At 40.5% G+C, this 19,104-nt stretch overlaps 1 protein-coding gene across 2 annotated transcripts in view; it reads right to left on the bottom strand.

Moving 5' to 3' along the window:
* Positions 1-19,104, bottom strand: part of pex14 (peroxisomal biogenesis factor 14) — an 84,411-nt gene that overhangs the window by 4,204 nt on the left and 61,103 nt on the right. The window contains exons 6-8 of one of the 2 annotated variants that reach the window (XM_006642085.3): positions 17,608-17,710; positions 11,247-11,344; positions 698-789 (exon numbers count right to left, since the gene is read on the bottom strand). In XM_006642085.3, coding sequence (XP_006642148.2) covers positions 698-789; positions 11,247-11,344; positions 17,608-17,710 — 293 coding nt within the window. Of the gene's footprint in view, positions 1-697; positions 793-11,246; positions 11,345-17,607; positions 17,711-19,104 lie in introns of both variants that reach the window. The other variant, XM_015337209.2, reaches the window with a different exon arrangement.

Here is a 19,104-nt window from a genome sequence, read left to right on the forward strand (position 1 = left end):
TGTGCTAGAGTTTCTGGCAGCTATAAAAGTGAGCAGCGCAAAGGCTTATGATGAAGCAGGGGAAAAAAAAAAAGTGGGCCGAGAAATTAATTTTAAATAAACATGTAAAACAACCAAAACTCCTGTACCCGAGAAGCGTTGCACAGAATGCTTTAATCTTCCATGATTTTTAAGTGTAAACAATTGCTTAAAAACTTCATTTGCATGACGAACATAGGATCAAATGAATATTTATGAACGTTTAAAACTGCATACATTTCAGGAGAGCGAGAGACAATGATCTGTCGTGCGCAGGTTTCTTTCTGTCTGGATGAGAGGTGCAGAGGAGTGTTATCAGACCTGAGCCTGGGTTTAGCTGCACAGGGAAATCAGGCTCTAGGCCTGGCTAACAAGACCAATGGCAAGAGAATCTTGTGCAGAAGGAAGCTAACGAAAACCTGTTGTGCTAAACAGGTAGAACTTGCAGTTATCAAGATCGCTAGAAAAAGATTAGATCACTGCATGCTCGTTCTGAATTCTTCTTTCAATCCTATCAAGTTAATCAATGCTTGCTCTGTGTGTTTCTCACAAACGCTTATGTATCACTTGATATTTACTACATTTACTGTGATATGATTTCTGTGATTCCATGTGTGGGAGTTTCAACACCAACTTAAACCACAAAAACAAACACAACAACGCAGCTGTCTGTCAGTACCTGCTTAGGAGAAGCCCTTTCAAGGACACAATCTCGGCTTTCAGCTCGTTTATGGACTGTGACTCAAGCATTCGGTCGGCTGCAGAAGATGCCTGCTGAGAGAAAAGAAAGAAAATGTGGGGGTTATGTAAAGTTCAGTAAATTGTGTTGCAGAGCAGACGCATTTCCTTTTACACATGAAACACTGGAACATCAGAGCCAACTGCACCGACACCCAAAGTACCCCTCAAGAATGCACACATGCTCTGCTTTTCACCTGTTTGCATAAGTTAGTTACCCGTCAGTGCCTGCAGGTCGACTCAGCAAACAATCACCTCTCAGCTTCCCTGAAGGTCTATTTTTTTTAAAAAAATTGGAATGGGAATTCCCAATTTTTTCTTTTATTACATGCCCATAAAATTGCGAATCGGCACATTTTCCAGTCCCTTCCTCCCTGGTTCAGTACTGGGAGAGATAATGTTAATAATAATAATAATAATGTTTAATAATAATAATAATAATGTTTCTTTAATAGCCCTTTACAATTTCTTGCATTAGGAATTCGCCTTTTCGCATACCCCAGCTTTTCTCCATGGAGACACAGACAGGGAGAGAAGCTTGGGGTCAGAGCGCAGGGTCTGCCATTGAACAGCACCCCTAGAGCAGTTCCTTGCTCAAGGGCCCAACGGAGTAGGATTCCTCTGCCGGCCACGGGATTTGAACCGGCAACCTTCCAGTCACAGGGGCAGATCCTTAGCCCCAGAGCCAGATCCTTAGCCACAGAGCCACCGCTCCGCCCTAAAAAATGCACACAGTCTCCGCTGACAAACCCCTCCTGCAGAGCGGCTCAACATCTGACAGACTGCAGGCTCCACCGTGCCCGACGGGAGAGCCAGTGGTGCTTGGAGAAGCAGCGGATCCGTCGCTGATGTCACTGCAAGCCAGCGGGCACCCAGAGAGGTACTGGGGGCTGCCGTCTGCCAGAAGGCCAGGAGACCCCCGATCGACAGTGTGTGCTCCAGCATGCCCAGTTGGCTAGCGACTAGAACCGGGCTTACACCAGTTTACACCTGGATCACAGGGCTCAGGCTGCAGCTGTCAGCAGGCACCTGTGCTGCCCAAGCCGTTCTGGAGCCCCTGCTTTCGATTTCCTATACAGTATATGCGCTTCTTCTCTGCTGGGCACAGCATCAACCACACCAGCACATTGCTTGGGGCTGGCAACATTTCCAGTTCACATGCATTTCCCTGCAACAGGAAAGCACACACTGGGATCGTATCAAGGCAAATCCTCTAAACAAAAAGTCCTACAACGATTGGGAAAATAATCTCTTCCACACAAGACCTAAACCAGGGACTCCCAGCAGGTGTTCCAGAATCCAGTAGGTTTCCCTTTATTTCTCTTTAAGTTTCATTTTACATGCTTTTGTTAGATAAAAAAATTTCCATTTAATTTTGAGACCCCCTACCTGGAGTCCTGAAACCCTCTCCTTTAAATGCCTTTTTTGAAGAAAAAAAAATATCTCCATAGCGTCTTTGGTCCTGCTCAAATGATATATGGTGATATATGGCTATGGTGATATATATTTTATTTTTGTATATATTCATTACAGCTCAGTAAGTTTGAAACATTTGCATCACTTATTTAAACAGAAGAAATATTGCGCAGAGGGACACAATGTCTTATCAAGGTACTACTAGTGCATTGCCCAGAGCCCATGACATGAGATTGGAAGTGAAAGAATCTTGCCTTTACCTACTTAAAAGTTCGCAAGGTTTGCAAAAGTCATAAGAGTGGGACATTCCTTTCAGGTGGAAACATGACATCTCTTGTCCTTTCAAAGACAATTTTCTTGAATGCTCAAAATCTACTCATTTTATCAAGTTCTAAATATATAGATATTCATATGTGTATATAGCTATGACACGATATTACAGTTTCCTAGTACATGGAGTTCTGTAAAACAGAAAAAAACAAACACCCATTTGCCGTTCGCCTGATTGAAAGATCTTCCAAAATGGTAATGAGAATGAATCATGCAATTTTTACATAATTTTCCATATCCCCGACCGATGATTTGAAAAAAAAGGTATTTGATAAGGTGCATGGTGGATAACAATGGCAGCATTCATCAGTAATCCACAAGTCACTGGATTTTATTAAAGGAGGGTGTTATCATCGACTCTTTGGCATGAAATGAATTGCTGCAGGGAGTGTTAGCTAATTGAAGTAGCCTTAATGTATTTGAATAGCAAATGCCCCCCAAAAATATTTCTTTGTGTGTTTGAAAGTGAAAAAAAAAGCACAGTAAAACTGCAGAGCAAGAGATCTTTTCCAGCACTGCACAAGAAGCTGGCAGCCAGAATCAGACACACTGGCTGCCGAATGACCGATTCGAGAGGCTTTTCTAAGCTGGACTTTCATTGCAGGGACAGGGCTATTCAAACCTGGAGCACTTTTTGATAACATTGTAACTGCAGCTGAAGGACCAAGCAAAAGGGAAGAGAATGTGCACGAAACATATATTGTTTGTAACAAGTCACTCCAAGAGAATGAGAATTTGTAGTTGATGAATTGCAAAAAAAAGCAACTTTTTCTTTCTCCATTAGTTTTGTATGAGAAAGTCCTGGAGCTGATGGGGGTCTGACACTTAAAATCAAACACAACGCACATGTGTTTCTACAGTTCTATAGGCAGTGACAGCCTGGGGCTGCTGGTCACCACAGATGGAAATGAAAGATTTTCCACACAACGAAGGGATTTGATACTGAGGTCAAATTTGACCTTTATTCACAGCACAAAGCTCACATTAAAAAAGCAAACCCTTCCAGCAAAAAAAAACAACCTAATACTGTCTCTTAATTGTTCATTAAATGTAAAACTATAAATTTAAAGTCTCAAAAGGTCTGGATGCCAGTTTGTATTCCAAATCTTAAGAAAACGCCTACCGCTGACAATATATAATTTTTTAAAATCAGATGTTAGTTTTTTAAGTACCCCATGTTTTTGTGGAAAACAGAGGATCAACAGCATACAAACAAAAAATCCGGGGCCCTTTATATAGCTGTTGAATGGAGTACAGCTGTAACTAAGGAAGAGCAAACTGAGTGTTGGCCTTGGCAATTGAAGAGTCACATTTTTTTTTTGGTGACTTGGTAAAGTAATAAAGAGTAAGACACCCTGGGCCAATAACACAGCCCCTTCTATCACTTTTGTCCCCACACTCTTCACAGATCCACAGCAACATTGAAATAGGAATAAAAAAACTTTTTTTATAAAAGAAAAAAATGTACAGATTGTAAAATGAGTGATAATAGGAAAAAAACACGACATTGCAGTCTTAATAGCACTACAAAGACAAATTCATATTATTCATAACTACTAAATCCAAACAAATAATGGATCATAATTTATTCACTCCCCTGTAGGTAGCATTTTGCAAATCCTCCTCTGGCATAGATTACAATTGACTACAATTAAAATGACTAATTTATATTCATCCAAAGCAACATACTGTACTTTGGCACCCACTTTTACAGCTGGTAACGATACGAGAGCATTTCAGACCAGTTACCCTGCTCAGCAGTGTGTCCCCCTAGGATCTGAACCTGCAACCTCCCAGCTACAGTACCAGCCCAGAACCCTGACCAGTGCCCCACCTGGCTGCCCAGATTGCTCTAGGTCCCTCCGTTCCCATCACACGTTCCCCTTGCACCGAGGTCTGGAGGTGCAGTTGGACAGGGGAGGTACAGTAGCTGGTAGTTACAGTAGATTAGTTTATGTGCAATTAACTCATTCTTTGTCACTTTGGTCACTATGCTTTGGTCTCCCGTCATGCTGGATTATCTGTTTGAGCTTCTTGACAGAGGGGACCAAGGTGCCCTGGTACCTGCTGTAGCTCATGATTCCCCCGGTCTTGACAGGCGCTCCAGCACAAAACAAATACACATCAACCCCAAAGCCTTCTTCACATAAGCACCATTTTTAACCAAGCATGATACCTGTGACTGTGTCCAAAAAAAAAAGTATTTCATTTGACCATAAGACACTCTGACAGTGATACACGCTACTACTGAATGCCTTCTGTATGCTACCTCCATTTATACCCCAGGGAAACCTTCGTGGGATTCTTTATAAAGTTTCTTTGCACTTCCATGGAGCAGAATGTTATAGATTTGTTTTCTGGGATTCAATTATTTCAGACAAATATGACTTTATTCTGTGCAATGCTCTTACATTTACAGTGTAACATTCTCAGAATTGTTTTAAAGCAAGACACATTATCTAATCCGTAACTCAATATGTTACGTGATGCCTTTTGTTCCTGTTTCACTAAGGGTACGAAACTGCAGCCATTTCAACAGCCAGTGATTGCCTGGTTTAGATCAGAGGCCCCACAGAATTCAAAAAGCTTTAAATCTGTTAAAAAGCACAATGTAGAGATGAAGGAAATTACTGTACATGCTGAAATCTACATAACTTTCCTGAGGCCAGTCTTACCAGGTGCTGCCTGAATCGCATCCAAAGAACAACAGCCTCTTAATGAACTGACCCTAATCTCTACGCACAGTATCTCTAGTCTCCAAGGTCAAAAGGTGCTTTGTTGTCCTGCACATCTACCTACCCCTTGCTGAATCTACCGCACATGGAATGATCAAGGTAAATGTATAGGGAGTGGAACTGAAGATCAAAAGTTTGCATCCCATTCCCAGAGCTTGTAACCCTCAGCTGAGCCGATGGAAGTGCAGGGCTCTTTGAACTGTCGGTGGGCCAGTGCCCTTGCTTTACGATCCTTAATCCCCCAGCTTCCGCAACTCTGATGTGAATGAAAGGCACGCCAGGCGGAAGGTATGGATTAAGCTACATAAGAAACAGTTATTAAGGGTCCCTGATACACCAGCGGCAGCTGGTTTGAAAGTTGACACCCCTCACGGAGTGGCACGTGTGATAACTTGGGCTCCGGTCCTTTTTTTTAAACCACTTTACACGTAATTAAATCTTAACGAAATTAATTGAAGCGGGTCTGAATGGGATCAGGCTCAATTACAAACTTGGGGGTGCGCTGGGGTGTGTGGAGGAGGTCGTGGCTTAGCCACATATACTTTTATTAAAGCGCAGGGTTCTCCTGATACAGTTCTGTCTTGGACGGTACATCTGATAAGAGGTGCCCTTAACTTGCTCTGATAAGAGCGACCCCACTACATTAAGCCCAAACCAACCATGCTTATTAGAGCCTTCACCTCATTACTACCACCTTAATCCCCGGTTCCCAAAGGCACTATCATAATAAAGCTAAAATGTACCTCTCTCTAATTTTAACTTAAGAGCGGAGAAAATTAATTGCTTTGGAGGCTTAGTCTGGGTTCATACAAGAAAAAACACAGAGCAACTGACTGCTTTGAGCAGCACACCATGTTGTCAAACAGCATATTCATTTAAAAGCTTACTTTTAAGTACAAAATGAACCACAGAGTCATCGGCGGGAGCTATAAACTGCTAAAAAGGTCTGCATTATGAACTGTAAACCTGCTAACGGGGCTGTTAAAAACCACAAGGGAGGTTATAAACATTTTTTTAAAACTTTCACTTGTTTAGCTAGTTCTGCGCAGTTTTAAGAGACTAATTAGACTGCGAAACAAGTGCACTGGGTAACAGCAAAACATATGTTTGCCTCTGGCCTCCGGCTGCTCAGAGTTCAGTGGACAGGCTGTGTCAGCAGGACACAGGAGCCACACAGGAGCCACGCAGCCCCGGTGTCCCCTCTCCTCTCATACTAGTGGAACATCAGATTAAACTGCTTGCTGTAAGAAGATTACATGTCTGCAGGCTTCTCAAAAGATGCACCAAACACAAAATAGATCTAGTTAAATCACTTGTAAAGTTCGCAGAATTAGCAGCCAGTGTTTTTTTTTTTTAGTCAATGCATGAAATCTGTCAGCGTACATTAAGATTCCATGTGATGTGGTGTCCAAGCTGAAAGGATAGCCTTTCTATAAAACTTGTAACTGGTCGGCAGGGTTAATGTGAATGAGAAGGAAGCACCCTGGCTTTTGAACCATACACAAAGCAACTTGTTGTGTGCTCCCTAAACAAGACACTTTCAAAGTGGCTTAGAACTAACAGAATATTCCAGGAAGTTTCACTGTTGTTGCACACCTGGGCTCCTCCTTATCACAGTCACAGCAGGTGAGAAGGGATGTTAAAATGGAAATGTGCTCCTGAACCAGAAGCAGTGCAGAAGACGGTGACAGTGCTTCAGTGTGTGTGTAGGTCCTCGTGTGTAAGTCTGCCATTATTCTGGCATAGTGTGTTTTAGAATGGGTAGACTCCAAGAGCCAAACACTGCTTGCAGTCTCTTAGATCTGTCCAAGGACGAGATTTAAAAACAACAGCTTGAGACTCATTGTTCTGAATGTAAGGCAGGACAGACAAGGTGAGTGTGTTTTGTGTATACCATCAATCAGAGAGCAGAGGAAAAGACTGAAGACTGAAGACGTGTATGCACTACAACTGGTCTCACAGTTCCTCGCTCGCTCTGAATGGCTGCATCTGTATATTAAAAATAAGATAGCAAAAACGAGAAAATCAAAATGTGCCTTAAGGACTTAGGCAAAGAGCTAGCAACACATTTCTGCTGATCTACCTCTACGTGAGTTTATCAGAGGCATGAGAGTGTTGCAGGTAAAGCAGGTCCCTGAGTGCCAGATGAAACGTGCACCACCCCAACTCCCTCCTCTCCAACAGGCACTTTTATTCCAACAGCGCACACGGGGAGCAAATGCATGAAAATTATTAAGGAAGAGAGGAAGCCCTAATCCTGGGTTTAAAAATAGCCCCTCCTGCAAGGGTGTATTGCAAACTCAGAACTGGCTTGGCTGCTATTTTACTGCAGACACGCTGCAGACAACAACATCCAGGAAAACAAATACAGCTGGAAAATCACAAGGTACCTGTGAACACCAAATTGAAAACAAATAACCAACAGTGCAGACTAAGTTTGGAAAAATCCCCCAATCCTTCATGCACTCTCTGATATTGCCAATAGGTGAATTCTTCAGATGCCTATTTTTTCCTGCTCTAGAGTTTTATATTAAAAGATAAGACTGCCTGTAAGATATTTAAATATACTTTTTTTGTCTATTGCACTGATCATTCACAGTTCTATAAGCAGGAGTGTTCTGTTACAAATTGAGATGTTCTGTGCTGTTTGTCTACTACAGCATATGTTGTCACAATGGTTAAATTGAAATACAATAGAACAATTTATCTGTTACTGATTTCAGTGCTATTTTCTCTTCTCAAAATAGCTGACTGGTTTAGAAAATGTATAGGCTTTGCTTATTTATAAAGAAGCAAACACCTTGCTAAACAGGATGTAGCTCGAAAGACACTTAATTCAGTCTAACCACCAACTATTTGGTAACTGAAAAATAACATGCATGCGGTCCTGGCTAAAAACAGAAGCCTTCCATATATACACAAATGTGTGTATGCATATGTGCATATATAAATACAAAAATGTGTTAGTGCATGTATATATAGGATGGGTTCTGTACACTGTAATCTGTACAACCGCAGTTTCCCTGTCTGGAGAACGAGGATCCCAGAATGTCTTCAATATTGGAAAAGCACACATTACAATTTAGTGGTTGAGAAACTATAAGAAATGTTTACTTAGCAGCTGAAGAAACAGACGTTCCAATGTGTTTTGGGTTAAATGTGCATTTCCGTGTTAAGAGCTTTAATTGTCAAGACTGGTGCATTTCGTACTGCAAAGAAAAACCCTAAAGCCAGTTCAAAAACCGCTAACTGAAAATGATAAGTAGCTAAACAGCCGAACATGTGTTCTTAATCACACGCTCCGGACCTGAAAACAATTTCCCAATTTCCCTTATGGCTTGACACCACAGAGTTCCACGTCTCCAAAGAAAATTTAAGATCAACGCTACGGCTGTAAAAGTGGAGTTTATGATTTGTTTAATGGGTGTTTTGATATGAAATATACTTTTTATACAGTGCAGCCATTCCAGCAAGGCCTTCACTGCAAAGGCAGCAAAAAAAACGTTTACATTTAAGATGGGGAAAATGCTTCTCCATCTCTCCAAGTCTGTTTTTTTCATTACCCATTCAGATTATTGCACGTTCAAAGACAGATGCAGAATGCCACAACTTGCAAGGCTTCACACAGAAGGGAATGATTCAAAGCAATGGTTTCGGGTCTTCAGAATACGAGACCTAACAGAACTCTCCTTAATCAAGATCTGCTTCAAGCTCAGTCTCATTAAACAGTATCTCATCATGTCATTTTAAGAAGGGAGGCTTTCAAATGAGTGTGCAGTTTTTAAGCTAACACACAAAGTGGATGCCCACTCCCTCCCCCAAAACCTGCCTCTCTCGAAACAGATGTGAATGCATATGTCTTTTTACATTATCCATATGGTACATTCAGACTTCCATTTGCTTAACAAGCTATGGACATAAACCACTGTCTGAATCTCTATTCAAATGTTGGTTTTTAGCTATTCAGTAAATGGCTTACAACATTATGAGGAAAGAGAGAGAATACAAAAGCACATTAAACCTTACAAAAACAAGCAGAACTTGTATGAGCGCAATTAAGAATGTGACAACAAGGTCTGCACATCAAACTTCTATTCACTGTGATGCAGATGATCAATTAAGGACAAAAAGGAACACTGAGAAAATTTCATCTTTGCAGGGAGACACTGTTCATTTAGGCCACATGTCAATATTCAAATGACTAGAAAGCTGCTTTAGTGGTATTAACTAGTGGCAATATAGACCACAAACCCATTTGGGTGCCCACCTAATAAGGCTGAGCTATTTTTTAAAAAGAAACAAGTATATTGGGCCACAGAGAGAGAATGTCATTCAGAGACTAATCGATTAGTTCTTATTTGGCCGTGTACATACACAGCCACTAAAGGCGATGGGTATAGTCATAGTAGAGAAGATGGGCACAGGATGTCATTGGGGCGAAATATTTCTTTTATTATTTGCAGTATTATTAGGCAGAGCTATATTGAATATGAATCTGTTGACAACTGTGTTCAGGCTCCAAGCCACTGTACCTGTTCAAAGTGTCCAAGTGGCCAGCGTAACTAATTAACTAATCCGTGATTTGAGCTTCTGGTGTGTCTCGGATTATTGGACCACTTAACATCATTACATTCTTGATTACCAAGGTCACAATTCTGTGGCTGTTGAACACTGACAGATTGACCGAGCTACAGGACACGTCCGTGTGTGGCAACAGGACAGTACTATTCCATGGGATTATTATGGGAATTCAAGATTTGGATTTATTTGGTACCCCAAGTGTGCACGTGTATGAAAGTTAAAAATTATTTAGCTCAAGCATGAATCATGTTTTCACCATTCAGTTAATATCATATACTCGTATTTTCAAATCTGGCTTTTTGCCTGCTAAAAGGTAATAATGTGGGACCAGGAGCAAACTAAGAGGACTGGAACCTCTTTGCAACCCATTACTCAAATGCAAAGTGTCGAGACAGCGTCCAGTTTAAAATGAAAACCCTGCAGCAGTGATCTTTCAGCACTTAGAGAGGAGCGCGGCTGGGGGATATCTGAAAATCACCACTTTGGTTTCTGTGCTTGAGACTGAAAGGAGACCTTCACGTTGGTCATTTCCGTATCTGAACCTAGGCATCAGGTGGATGAGAGAGCACATGGAGACTCCCCTTCTTGGGAGGGTGGATTGGAGCAACTGGGGTACAGTACCTCACTCAAGTACAACAACAGGGCCTGTAGTCGGGACGTGAACCCACAACCCACCAGTTATGAGTCCACTATGCCTGTTGTCCTCAAAAATACCCACTATGCTTCTTCAATTTATCTGAAAAACCCAAGAACTTCTGATTCAGTGTTTAAAGCTGAAAATCTTGAGAGAATGAATAAAATCATACACATCAAGTCTTTTCCTTGAAGGAACTGGCTTCCTATATTAAGCACAATAAATGAAAGAATACAGTATATGCAAAAACATAACTGCATATGTAATGTTTTAGTCAAATGCAGGAGAACAAATATTGACCCATTCTGAAAGAAAGAAAATACTGCAGAAAACATTTGCATAGTTCAAAAAGTAAGCAGAGAAACGCTGGAATTACACTCACAAATGTTTTAAATTAACTTGTTTTTATCAGCTACATATTTGTGTTGTTTCTTGATGTAAAGTATATATTTGTGCTGCACTGGACAATACAACTAGAGTACTTAGAAAAGTAGAATTTCATAACATAAAACATCTAACAGTGATTTAAAACTCTAGTCCTGGAGGGCTGTGGGTTTTCATCCTACCTCTGCGCTTAATGACCTGACTTAAGTGAAAGACTAATTAGCTTAATTGGACAAGTTTAACTTCTCAGTGCTTGATGATGTAAAGAGACCTCAAGCGCCTGCTGGGCTGTGGACCTCGAGGGCTGGAGATGTGCACCTACGATCCAATGACAGTGAGCTGCTTGCCAGGCCTCTGTGGCAGAAGGTTAAGACGCTCAAACCGAAGGCACGCAAAGACGGTGTTGTTACCTCTGAGGCAGCGAGCTCCTGCGACAGCTCCTGTATCTTCTGCTGCTGCTGCACCAGAAGCTCTTGCACTGAGGCCAGAGTGATCTGCAACTGCGTGACTGCATCAAAACAAACAGACAGTCATCACTAAACCACGGAGCACGCCTGTGTGAGCTGCCCTCAGCGCCCCACTCCACAGCAAAGGCAGGCGCTCTTGACTCCTGCAGTCCGTGCCATTACAGGACTTCAGTCATTCCCACGGCATGAACTCCTCACAGGATCCGTGATTGCTCAGCTGGCCAAGGGGCTGAGCATCAGTTTGATAATGAGGGAAAAACTCGAACAAAAATCTCACAGAGGAATAAAAGGCAGGTTGCCTGCATGTGCTCTGTGGGGATATCCCTTAACGGGGTGCAATGTTTTTTAAAATAAAAAAAACAATAAAAAAGCTAAAACAGGATTACTTTTCCCAAAACAAACCCATTTGGGTGCCCACCTAATAAGACTGAGCTATTTTTTAAAAAGAAACAAGTATATTGGGCCACAGAGAGAGAATGTCATTCAGAGACTAATCGATTAGTTCTTATTTGGCCGTGTACATACACAGCCACTAAAGGCGATGGGTATACAGCCATAGTAGAGAAGATGGGCACAGGATGTCATTGGGGCTAAATATTTTTTTTATTATTTGCAGTATTATTAGGCAGAGCTATATTGAATATGAATCTGTTGACAACTGTGTTCAGGCTCCAAGCCACTGTACCTGTTCAAAGTGTCCAAGTGGCCAGCGTAACTAATTAACTAATCCGTGATTTGAGCTTCTGGTGTATGGTGTAACATCATTACATTCTTGATTACCAAGGTCACAATTCTGTGGCTGTTGAACACTGACAGATTAAGATTTGGATCTTGCATGTGCTCTGTGGGGATATCCCTTAACGTGGTGCAATGTTTTTTAAAATAAAAAAAAACAATAAAAAAGCTAAAACAGGATTACTTTTCCCAAAACAGACACTATACATTATGAGCCATAGTTCCTGGTGTGGACTGTGAAACCCTTAAATTGTATAGCATAGCCCAGGAGGTTTCTGCTTGCTGGCCTAACCTGCCACAGTCCAATATGCTGTTTTATTGACCTTGATAATTCAAATAACTGGTTACACTAAAGTACTGTAATGATGTTGATTGGAACGACCACAGATTTTTAGAGGACCTGCCACAGGTACAGAACCTTTCCACACACATAGTACAGGCCTCTACAATACATCAACAGCTGAAGTTTCAGAACAGTAACAACCAAATAGCTTGAGCAAGAGCATAGATACTGTATTTCCTCAAAGCATTTAAGAGCTCAGGTGGAATGAAAAATATGCAGTGGCCTTTTTGGAGTGCAGTTATGCACTACTGTCCTATGCTGAAGAAACTGGCTGGATAGATACTCCTGACTGGTTAGAACTCCCCTGTCATCCCTCTTCTTTCAAGAAAACAGCTGAACTGGATTGTAAGATAATATTTTCATCAAAGAGAAAACTGGAAGGTTGCCTGCAGCATGGTTGATACAAGCTAAGCACAAAGAAACTTCGGATAGCAAGTAAAATCAACGAGGAAACGATGCAGAAAAGGTCATACAATTCTGCAACATTGCACTGACTGAGTGAGGAAGGGGGATTAAAAAAGGTAAAGGAAGCCAGTCAGACAAGCTTAATTGGATCAATGGCCTGGGATGTAAATGCAATCCAGTTGCAAGTTATTCTGAATGTCTCCAGTTTGAGAACGCAGTAAGCCATCACTTCACACTGCCTAGATAAGCAATCCTCAGGTAGTACTGCACAGCTCAGACCTTCCTGGCTCTAGTCAGATCTTTCACCAACGCCTGTTCTTCAAAAGTGTCAAGCTGTTGCCCACTCTGTCATCTCATTCACCGAGCCGCAAGTGAAAAGAAAGCTCATTGGTTAAAGTATAACCCAATCCTACACTTTAAACAGACAATGCCAGATACCACACAACAAAAACTCCTTACCTGACCTATTTAAAGCAGACAAGCCATGATCTCTCTGTTTGACCTCTTTTTACTTCATTTACAGTTGCTTAGTCTCAGTTTCCTATCTTTAATTGAGTCAGATCGTTGAAGGACAACACAAAAGTGAATTTATATAACAAAAAATATATAAACATATACACATCATCCGTGAGAATTTATGTCTTTAATATTTAATACCTTAGTACCAATTTGTGCACAAAGAGGATTTCTTATTTCTCTTTGACACGTCAAAAGACAACTCCAAGACTCATAAATGAGCACGGTAGTGTATAAGTGACTTCTAATGCATTTACCGACACAGCCTGTACTGTAAAGTACATTTTGAAGGAGCACCCAGAAGGATCTGGTTAACTACACGTATTGCCAACTTCTCAAATTAGGTACAGAAATTACATAGAAATGATCTGAGAACTGTTTGCAATTTAACCATAGCATTCACAAGTTGACAAACGGTCTTTTTCTTTTTAAAGCTGAAACCTCCTCTAAAAGGAAACACATCATGTTAAACTGGCTTAAGTCCGAACTGACTATAACAAAACCGAGAGTGTTTTTATTTTTTTTTAAATTTTCTAAAAATCTTTAAAATGCACCAGCAATGCGAAGTTTTTGACGGCAACATATGGTGTAATTTTTATACACATTCAAAACGTCCACTATTGTACCTGCAAACACCCCCTTAAAGAGAGACATAGATTTGTGAATCAGTGAAGACTGTGTTGAATTGAGAAGTTGGTTCTGGCACTTTCTTGAAGTCCAGGAACAAAATCATTTTCAAACAGTCTAATGGAATTTTCTTTTATGCTAGACAAACAGGTTCATGTCTAATCTTGTGTCTGCCTTTATATTAAATAACTGTCTACACACTTCCATTAGCTGACTAATCAGCAACCTTAATGCATCCGAGATCCTTCAAACAACTAACAAATAAAATCCTTTTATACACAGGGAGAAACAGACAAAATTCCCCTTCCTAATCCCAATAAATATTGTGCTCCTTTCCTTGACTTTGAAGATTAAATTATTTTAAAATCGCCGAAGGTACAGGAGATAAGGGACAAATAAAAGGTAATAAAAAACAGCATTTGTGCAATAAAGTGGCATATCATTTCAAATAACATTGACTGTAGTTAGTTTCTCACCAGCTCTACTAATGTGCTTATTCCCAAACAATGCATTAAGTTTTCAAACTGATTATATTACAGAAAACCAATAAACATTTGTATAAATCATCCAAAGCAAAGTGTTAAATCAAGTCTAATTGGTTTAACATCGAGAGATACTGTACTGGTCTACTCTTCACATTTTCAAAAGCCTGTTAGTTTAAGGCTAAAAAAAGCAAAGAAAAAAAATGCAATTGCTTTTCAATAAAAAGGTCTTTTCACAGTAAAGCATATTAAAGCCTTTTTATACACAGATATCAGAGGATCATGTTTCCTAATGAGGATCGCATGCGGTATGTTTGTGATGCTGGCTTCTGAGCTTTAGCAACAGTTGGTGATGCAGCCTCATGATGTATGGAGAGTGTGTAAAGGGGGCCATCGGTCTTGCCTCAGAGGTCTCAACCTCTGAACTGACGACATGATGTTGGAAAGTGTGTAAACCGCAGTGCCCGTGGGTAACTGGGTAACTGAAACGGTTCCCACCTTTTTTATTTTGCCCCGTAAGAACCAACGTCAGCATTCACTGCGAATTCTTGACATGTACAAGAGTCAAGCCACACGATAACCAGCACCCTTGAGAAGAGTGCAGCTCTGTTTCTCCCACAATTCTGCGGTGCCCATGGCAGAGGCATGTGAGAGCCTCCCACATAACTACCAGCATCAGGGCCCTGCATGAGTCACAAGGGCAATAATGCCAACTTCGGTTTGGGCATGGTGTTTCGCAGAGGAGATCTGTTAAGTAAGGAAGTCACATTTGAGCATGGCACGGGCCCTTAGGTATGTTACCGCTACTAATTACTGTTATTAAAATTACCTTCGTCATCTGCACCGACAAAATAAATAAAAATTAGACAGCAGACTAAATAAAGGTTTTATTATACGCACGTATACAGTGCGCTCCACAAGTACTGGGATACCAGGTTTAAACTGGGATTTTCACTATGAAATCAAGTGCACTAAAAGAGTATATGTACAGTACTTGTAGTTATGGTCATTTGAAATCACTGGGTTGAACATCATGTTTTTGTCCTAAATTATCAAATGTTTACCCCCAAAATAAAACATATATAATACTGCACTTGTATCATGGTGACAAATACAAATTACTCGACTGTAAAACAAAAATAAGTTTTGATTTTGCTGTACCAATACTTTGGGAGGGCACTGTTTATGCTGTATCGTTATATCTAAATTAAAAACAGTTTATATAATTGCAGAACCTTATGTGTGGGCTCACTTACAGTGCTGGTATGAAAAGCACAAACAACATTTAGTCAATTATTTAGAGAATGTTTCAGTTTAATGTGCACTACACATGTCAGAGAGCCTTGTTCATTCTTGAAGAGCCAGCTGGTCACTCACAGCTGGGTGGACAGCCTTGTAGTAACAGTAAGTTATATTACGGCCTGTGTTTGCTGAAATGCTTACAGAACCCATTTGCTATAGTTCCAAACAGCCATGTAGGTGGATACGTCCTCCAGGTTTAGGGATTGAACACAGCAGCCACCAAAACGGGGAAAATATTAATTCTGAACATGTTACTCTGAAGCTGTATTAACTTTACAGGTAACAAATTATACTTTGTAGGATTGCAGTCATTAGCATTAGACAGACTGATAATTTAATAATTTCCATTAAATTAAATGCCCACAATATGGAGAGTAGTCAGTAGTTATGAATAAATGAAAAGATAAATAAACCTACAGATGCTTTAAGTGAGAAAAGGTACATTTTCCTACAGTGGGAACTGTGGTATGTTCATGCTACCAAGGTTTCAGTTTCAAAAAAGAAGCAAAAAGAGAAACAGCAGAACTTATCTCAAAATCTTGACTATAATGATAAACAAAGCTGGAATTATTTATGCTTGAAAAAAAAAACAAGAAAAAAAAGGGTAACATTCACTGAGGAAATGTTTTTGCATAGCCGAGTCAAAATGACAATAAAAAGAACTAATTTGTTAACCAGATCGACAGGAGCGCACAAACTTTGCACGCAATATCTCACATAATCAAATAAAAAAAAATAAAACCAGTGCCGGGCTGATGTCACGTAAAGAATGAAAAACCTGTGTTTTTTATGGTATCCTTAGCACTGTCATTTTGTGCCAAGCTGTAGTTATATCACAAAGAAAGTGGTGAAATTCATCCTTTATAGAGTGAAGGTAGCTTCCTCTGCTAATGGGATTGCTGACTTTATGTCTGCTCTGTGCCCTGAGCAGCCCTGTCCTGCAAAAAGCTGCTATTCAGTATCAACTGATTAACCCTGAGAAACAAGGACTCTAAGCAGGAGAACGTCGGCTGAGAAATACATATCACATGGCTTGACTGCAGAAGTGTTTTCCAAAATTAATCAATACTGTCATATATTTTTTTGCAGTTAAACTAAATACATTAAAGAATACATTAAAGTCAATTTCATGCCTTAAGTACTTCCAGAAACCTCTCAATATACATTTGCACATAAGCACATACATATATATTACTTTAGGAACTGGTCACTGAATTATGAAGTCCAGGAAACTACAAATCAACGTTTCTTACAGGAAACATTCTGAAGTGCTACTTTGCAGCTCAAGAGCATAGAAGGTGAAAACTCCACAGAACACAAAGTGCACAGTAGGTGTTGGAAAAAAAAAAGATTTTGTCAGGAGTTTTTCCATTCAGCAATTTTTGCTTTTTCAGATTTTTAAAATATTTTGTTCTACAAAGATTAAAACAAGCATGCCAACGCTGTCAATGAGATGCTAAGAGGTTTAGCTTCCCAGATGTCCCCAAAGATGTTTAATTGTGTCTGCGAGAGAGGTACCATCTTTCTTTGACGGGCAGGTATTAAATTTCTCACCTGTCCCAAGAAGTGACACACCTGTCACCGCTGAGTTAATCATCAGCGAGCTCCGGAGGCCCAGTGAGAGCAGCGCACTTCGGCGCAGAAATTAAAATGAACTTTCTCGCCCATAAAAAAGAAAAAAAAATCGTTGTCATTTCGCTCCCCTCATTAATATTCCGAGGTTAAGAGCTTTTCAGTGAAACGTAATTAATTGAGGCTGAGCCGACAGTAAACAAGCAATTTCAAATTAAGCCAAAATGACGGGAGCGTCATTTGTAAATGTGAGCAGATTTTCACGACAGATAAATGAAGGAAAATGTTAAGGAGGAAAACTGATGAAGATATTAATCTTCACCTGTCTGTGTCAACGTGCCACTCATCTCCGAAATGCTGGTCTCGATTCTCTGCAGATGCTTCTTGTCCTCTTTGCTGCCCATAATGAGAGGAAGGATATATTTCTGCAATTAAAAAACACGACACACCATTAGAATCCACCTAAAAAAGGGCACATTTAACATCTCTGCAGAGAGAACTAGAAACTGTTGCTGGAAACTCCTCAATGCAAAGCCCTCCAATTCACTTAATTTCATGATTTGGGATTTTGCTACAACCAGATACTTAATTATTTAATTGATCATTAGAAGGATCATTTAAAAGAGCATTTAAGAAGCTGGCTGTATCATGGCTCTAAAAAGGAGTGGACGGAAGGGTGTAAATATGTCACAACTCTACTGCAGTCATGCAACAATCTTCCTGTATTCCCAAAGCAGGCACCTTGTCATTCTACATGGAATCAGGCTTCAGGCTTCATGTGATTCCCCACATATGGTGAATCAATTGTACATGACTATGTTGTCTGTTTAGAAACCTCCAGGAAGGCTGAACAAGGTAAAATGTGCTGTTCATTGTAAGGTGTATCAGACCACCTCCAGCTGGACCTTTCTGTCAGACCTGCAAACCACCTGCAAGCGGCACGAAGCACCCACTGCAGCGGTGTGTGACTTCAAGGGAGACTGGTGCTTCCCGGCACTTTGGAATGGAATCTGTAGGGCTGGTGCCACAATAAGGGCATCAGGATATCAGTAGGAATTAACATTTTCAAAGATGACCTAGTGTAAGTAAATGTTGAAAAGCCCACACTCCAAGTTGAGGTGCCTGCTTTAAAGACTCTATAGAGTCTTCTGTTACAATGAGCTGTGCACTTTCATTATTATTTCTCTTTCTTAAAGCAAACCTTTATCATCTGGTCTCAAGAAACGACCCGCACTGAAGAAAACCAGACACGAGCAATACATATTAATACATAAAATACAGATGGAAAAATACAGCGATTGTGCAAATTTAAAAAAACTAGGAGGTAATTCTCTGTTTATCTGATAGAGACCAAACAAAATGGCAGGTGAAAACTCTAAACAAGTTAATTTGTCTTGCCAGGATTAAAACAAAATTATAACAAAATCCATGCAGCATACATACGGAATGGGTAATTTATACAGTAAGATGGCCTATTCAATTAATTGATCATAAAAAATGTGCGCTTGTCGCTGTGGGCCATGAGGATGTTTGCCCTGTGACAACACACAAGAACGACGCACTTGGCCATGTGTCCAGGTGTGTCCCGTCCTGATCCTGCAGCTCCGTTGTGTTGGCAGGTTTTCTATGTTTCCTTAAAGCATGAGCCCCTGTAGAGCTGGGAAGGACAGGCACCAAACTGCCATAACCCTGACCAGGAATAAGCAGTTGTCTGATAACGGATGAACCTTCATCTTCCCGAATCCTTCATGATCTTATGCTTTTTCAATATGTGGAAGGTAAAATTGAAAGATCTGGGTATTCCAAAATGGGATGGTAA

The sequence above is a fragment of the Lepisosteus oculatus genome, chromosome 25, assembly GCF_040954835.1.
Source record: "Lepisosteus oculatus isolate fLepOcu1 chromosome 25, fLepOcu1.hap2, whole genome shotgun sequence".
Classification (NCBI taxonomy): domain Eukaryota; kingdom Metazoa; phylum Chordata; class Actinopteri; order Semionotiformes; family Lepisosteidae; genus Lepisosteus; species Lepisosteus oculatus.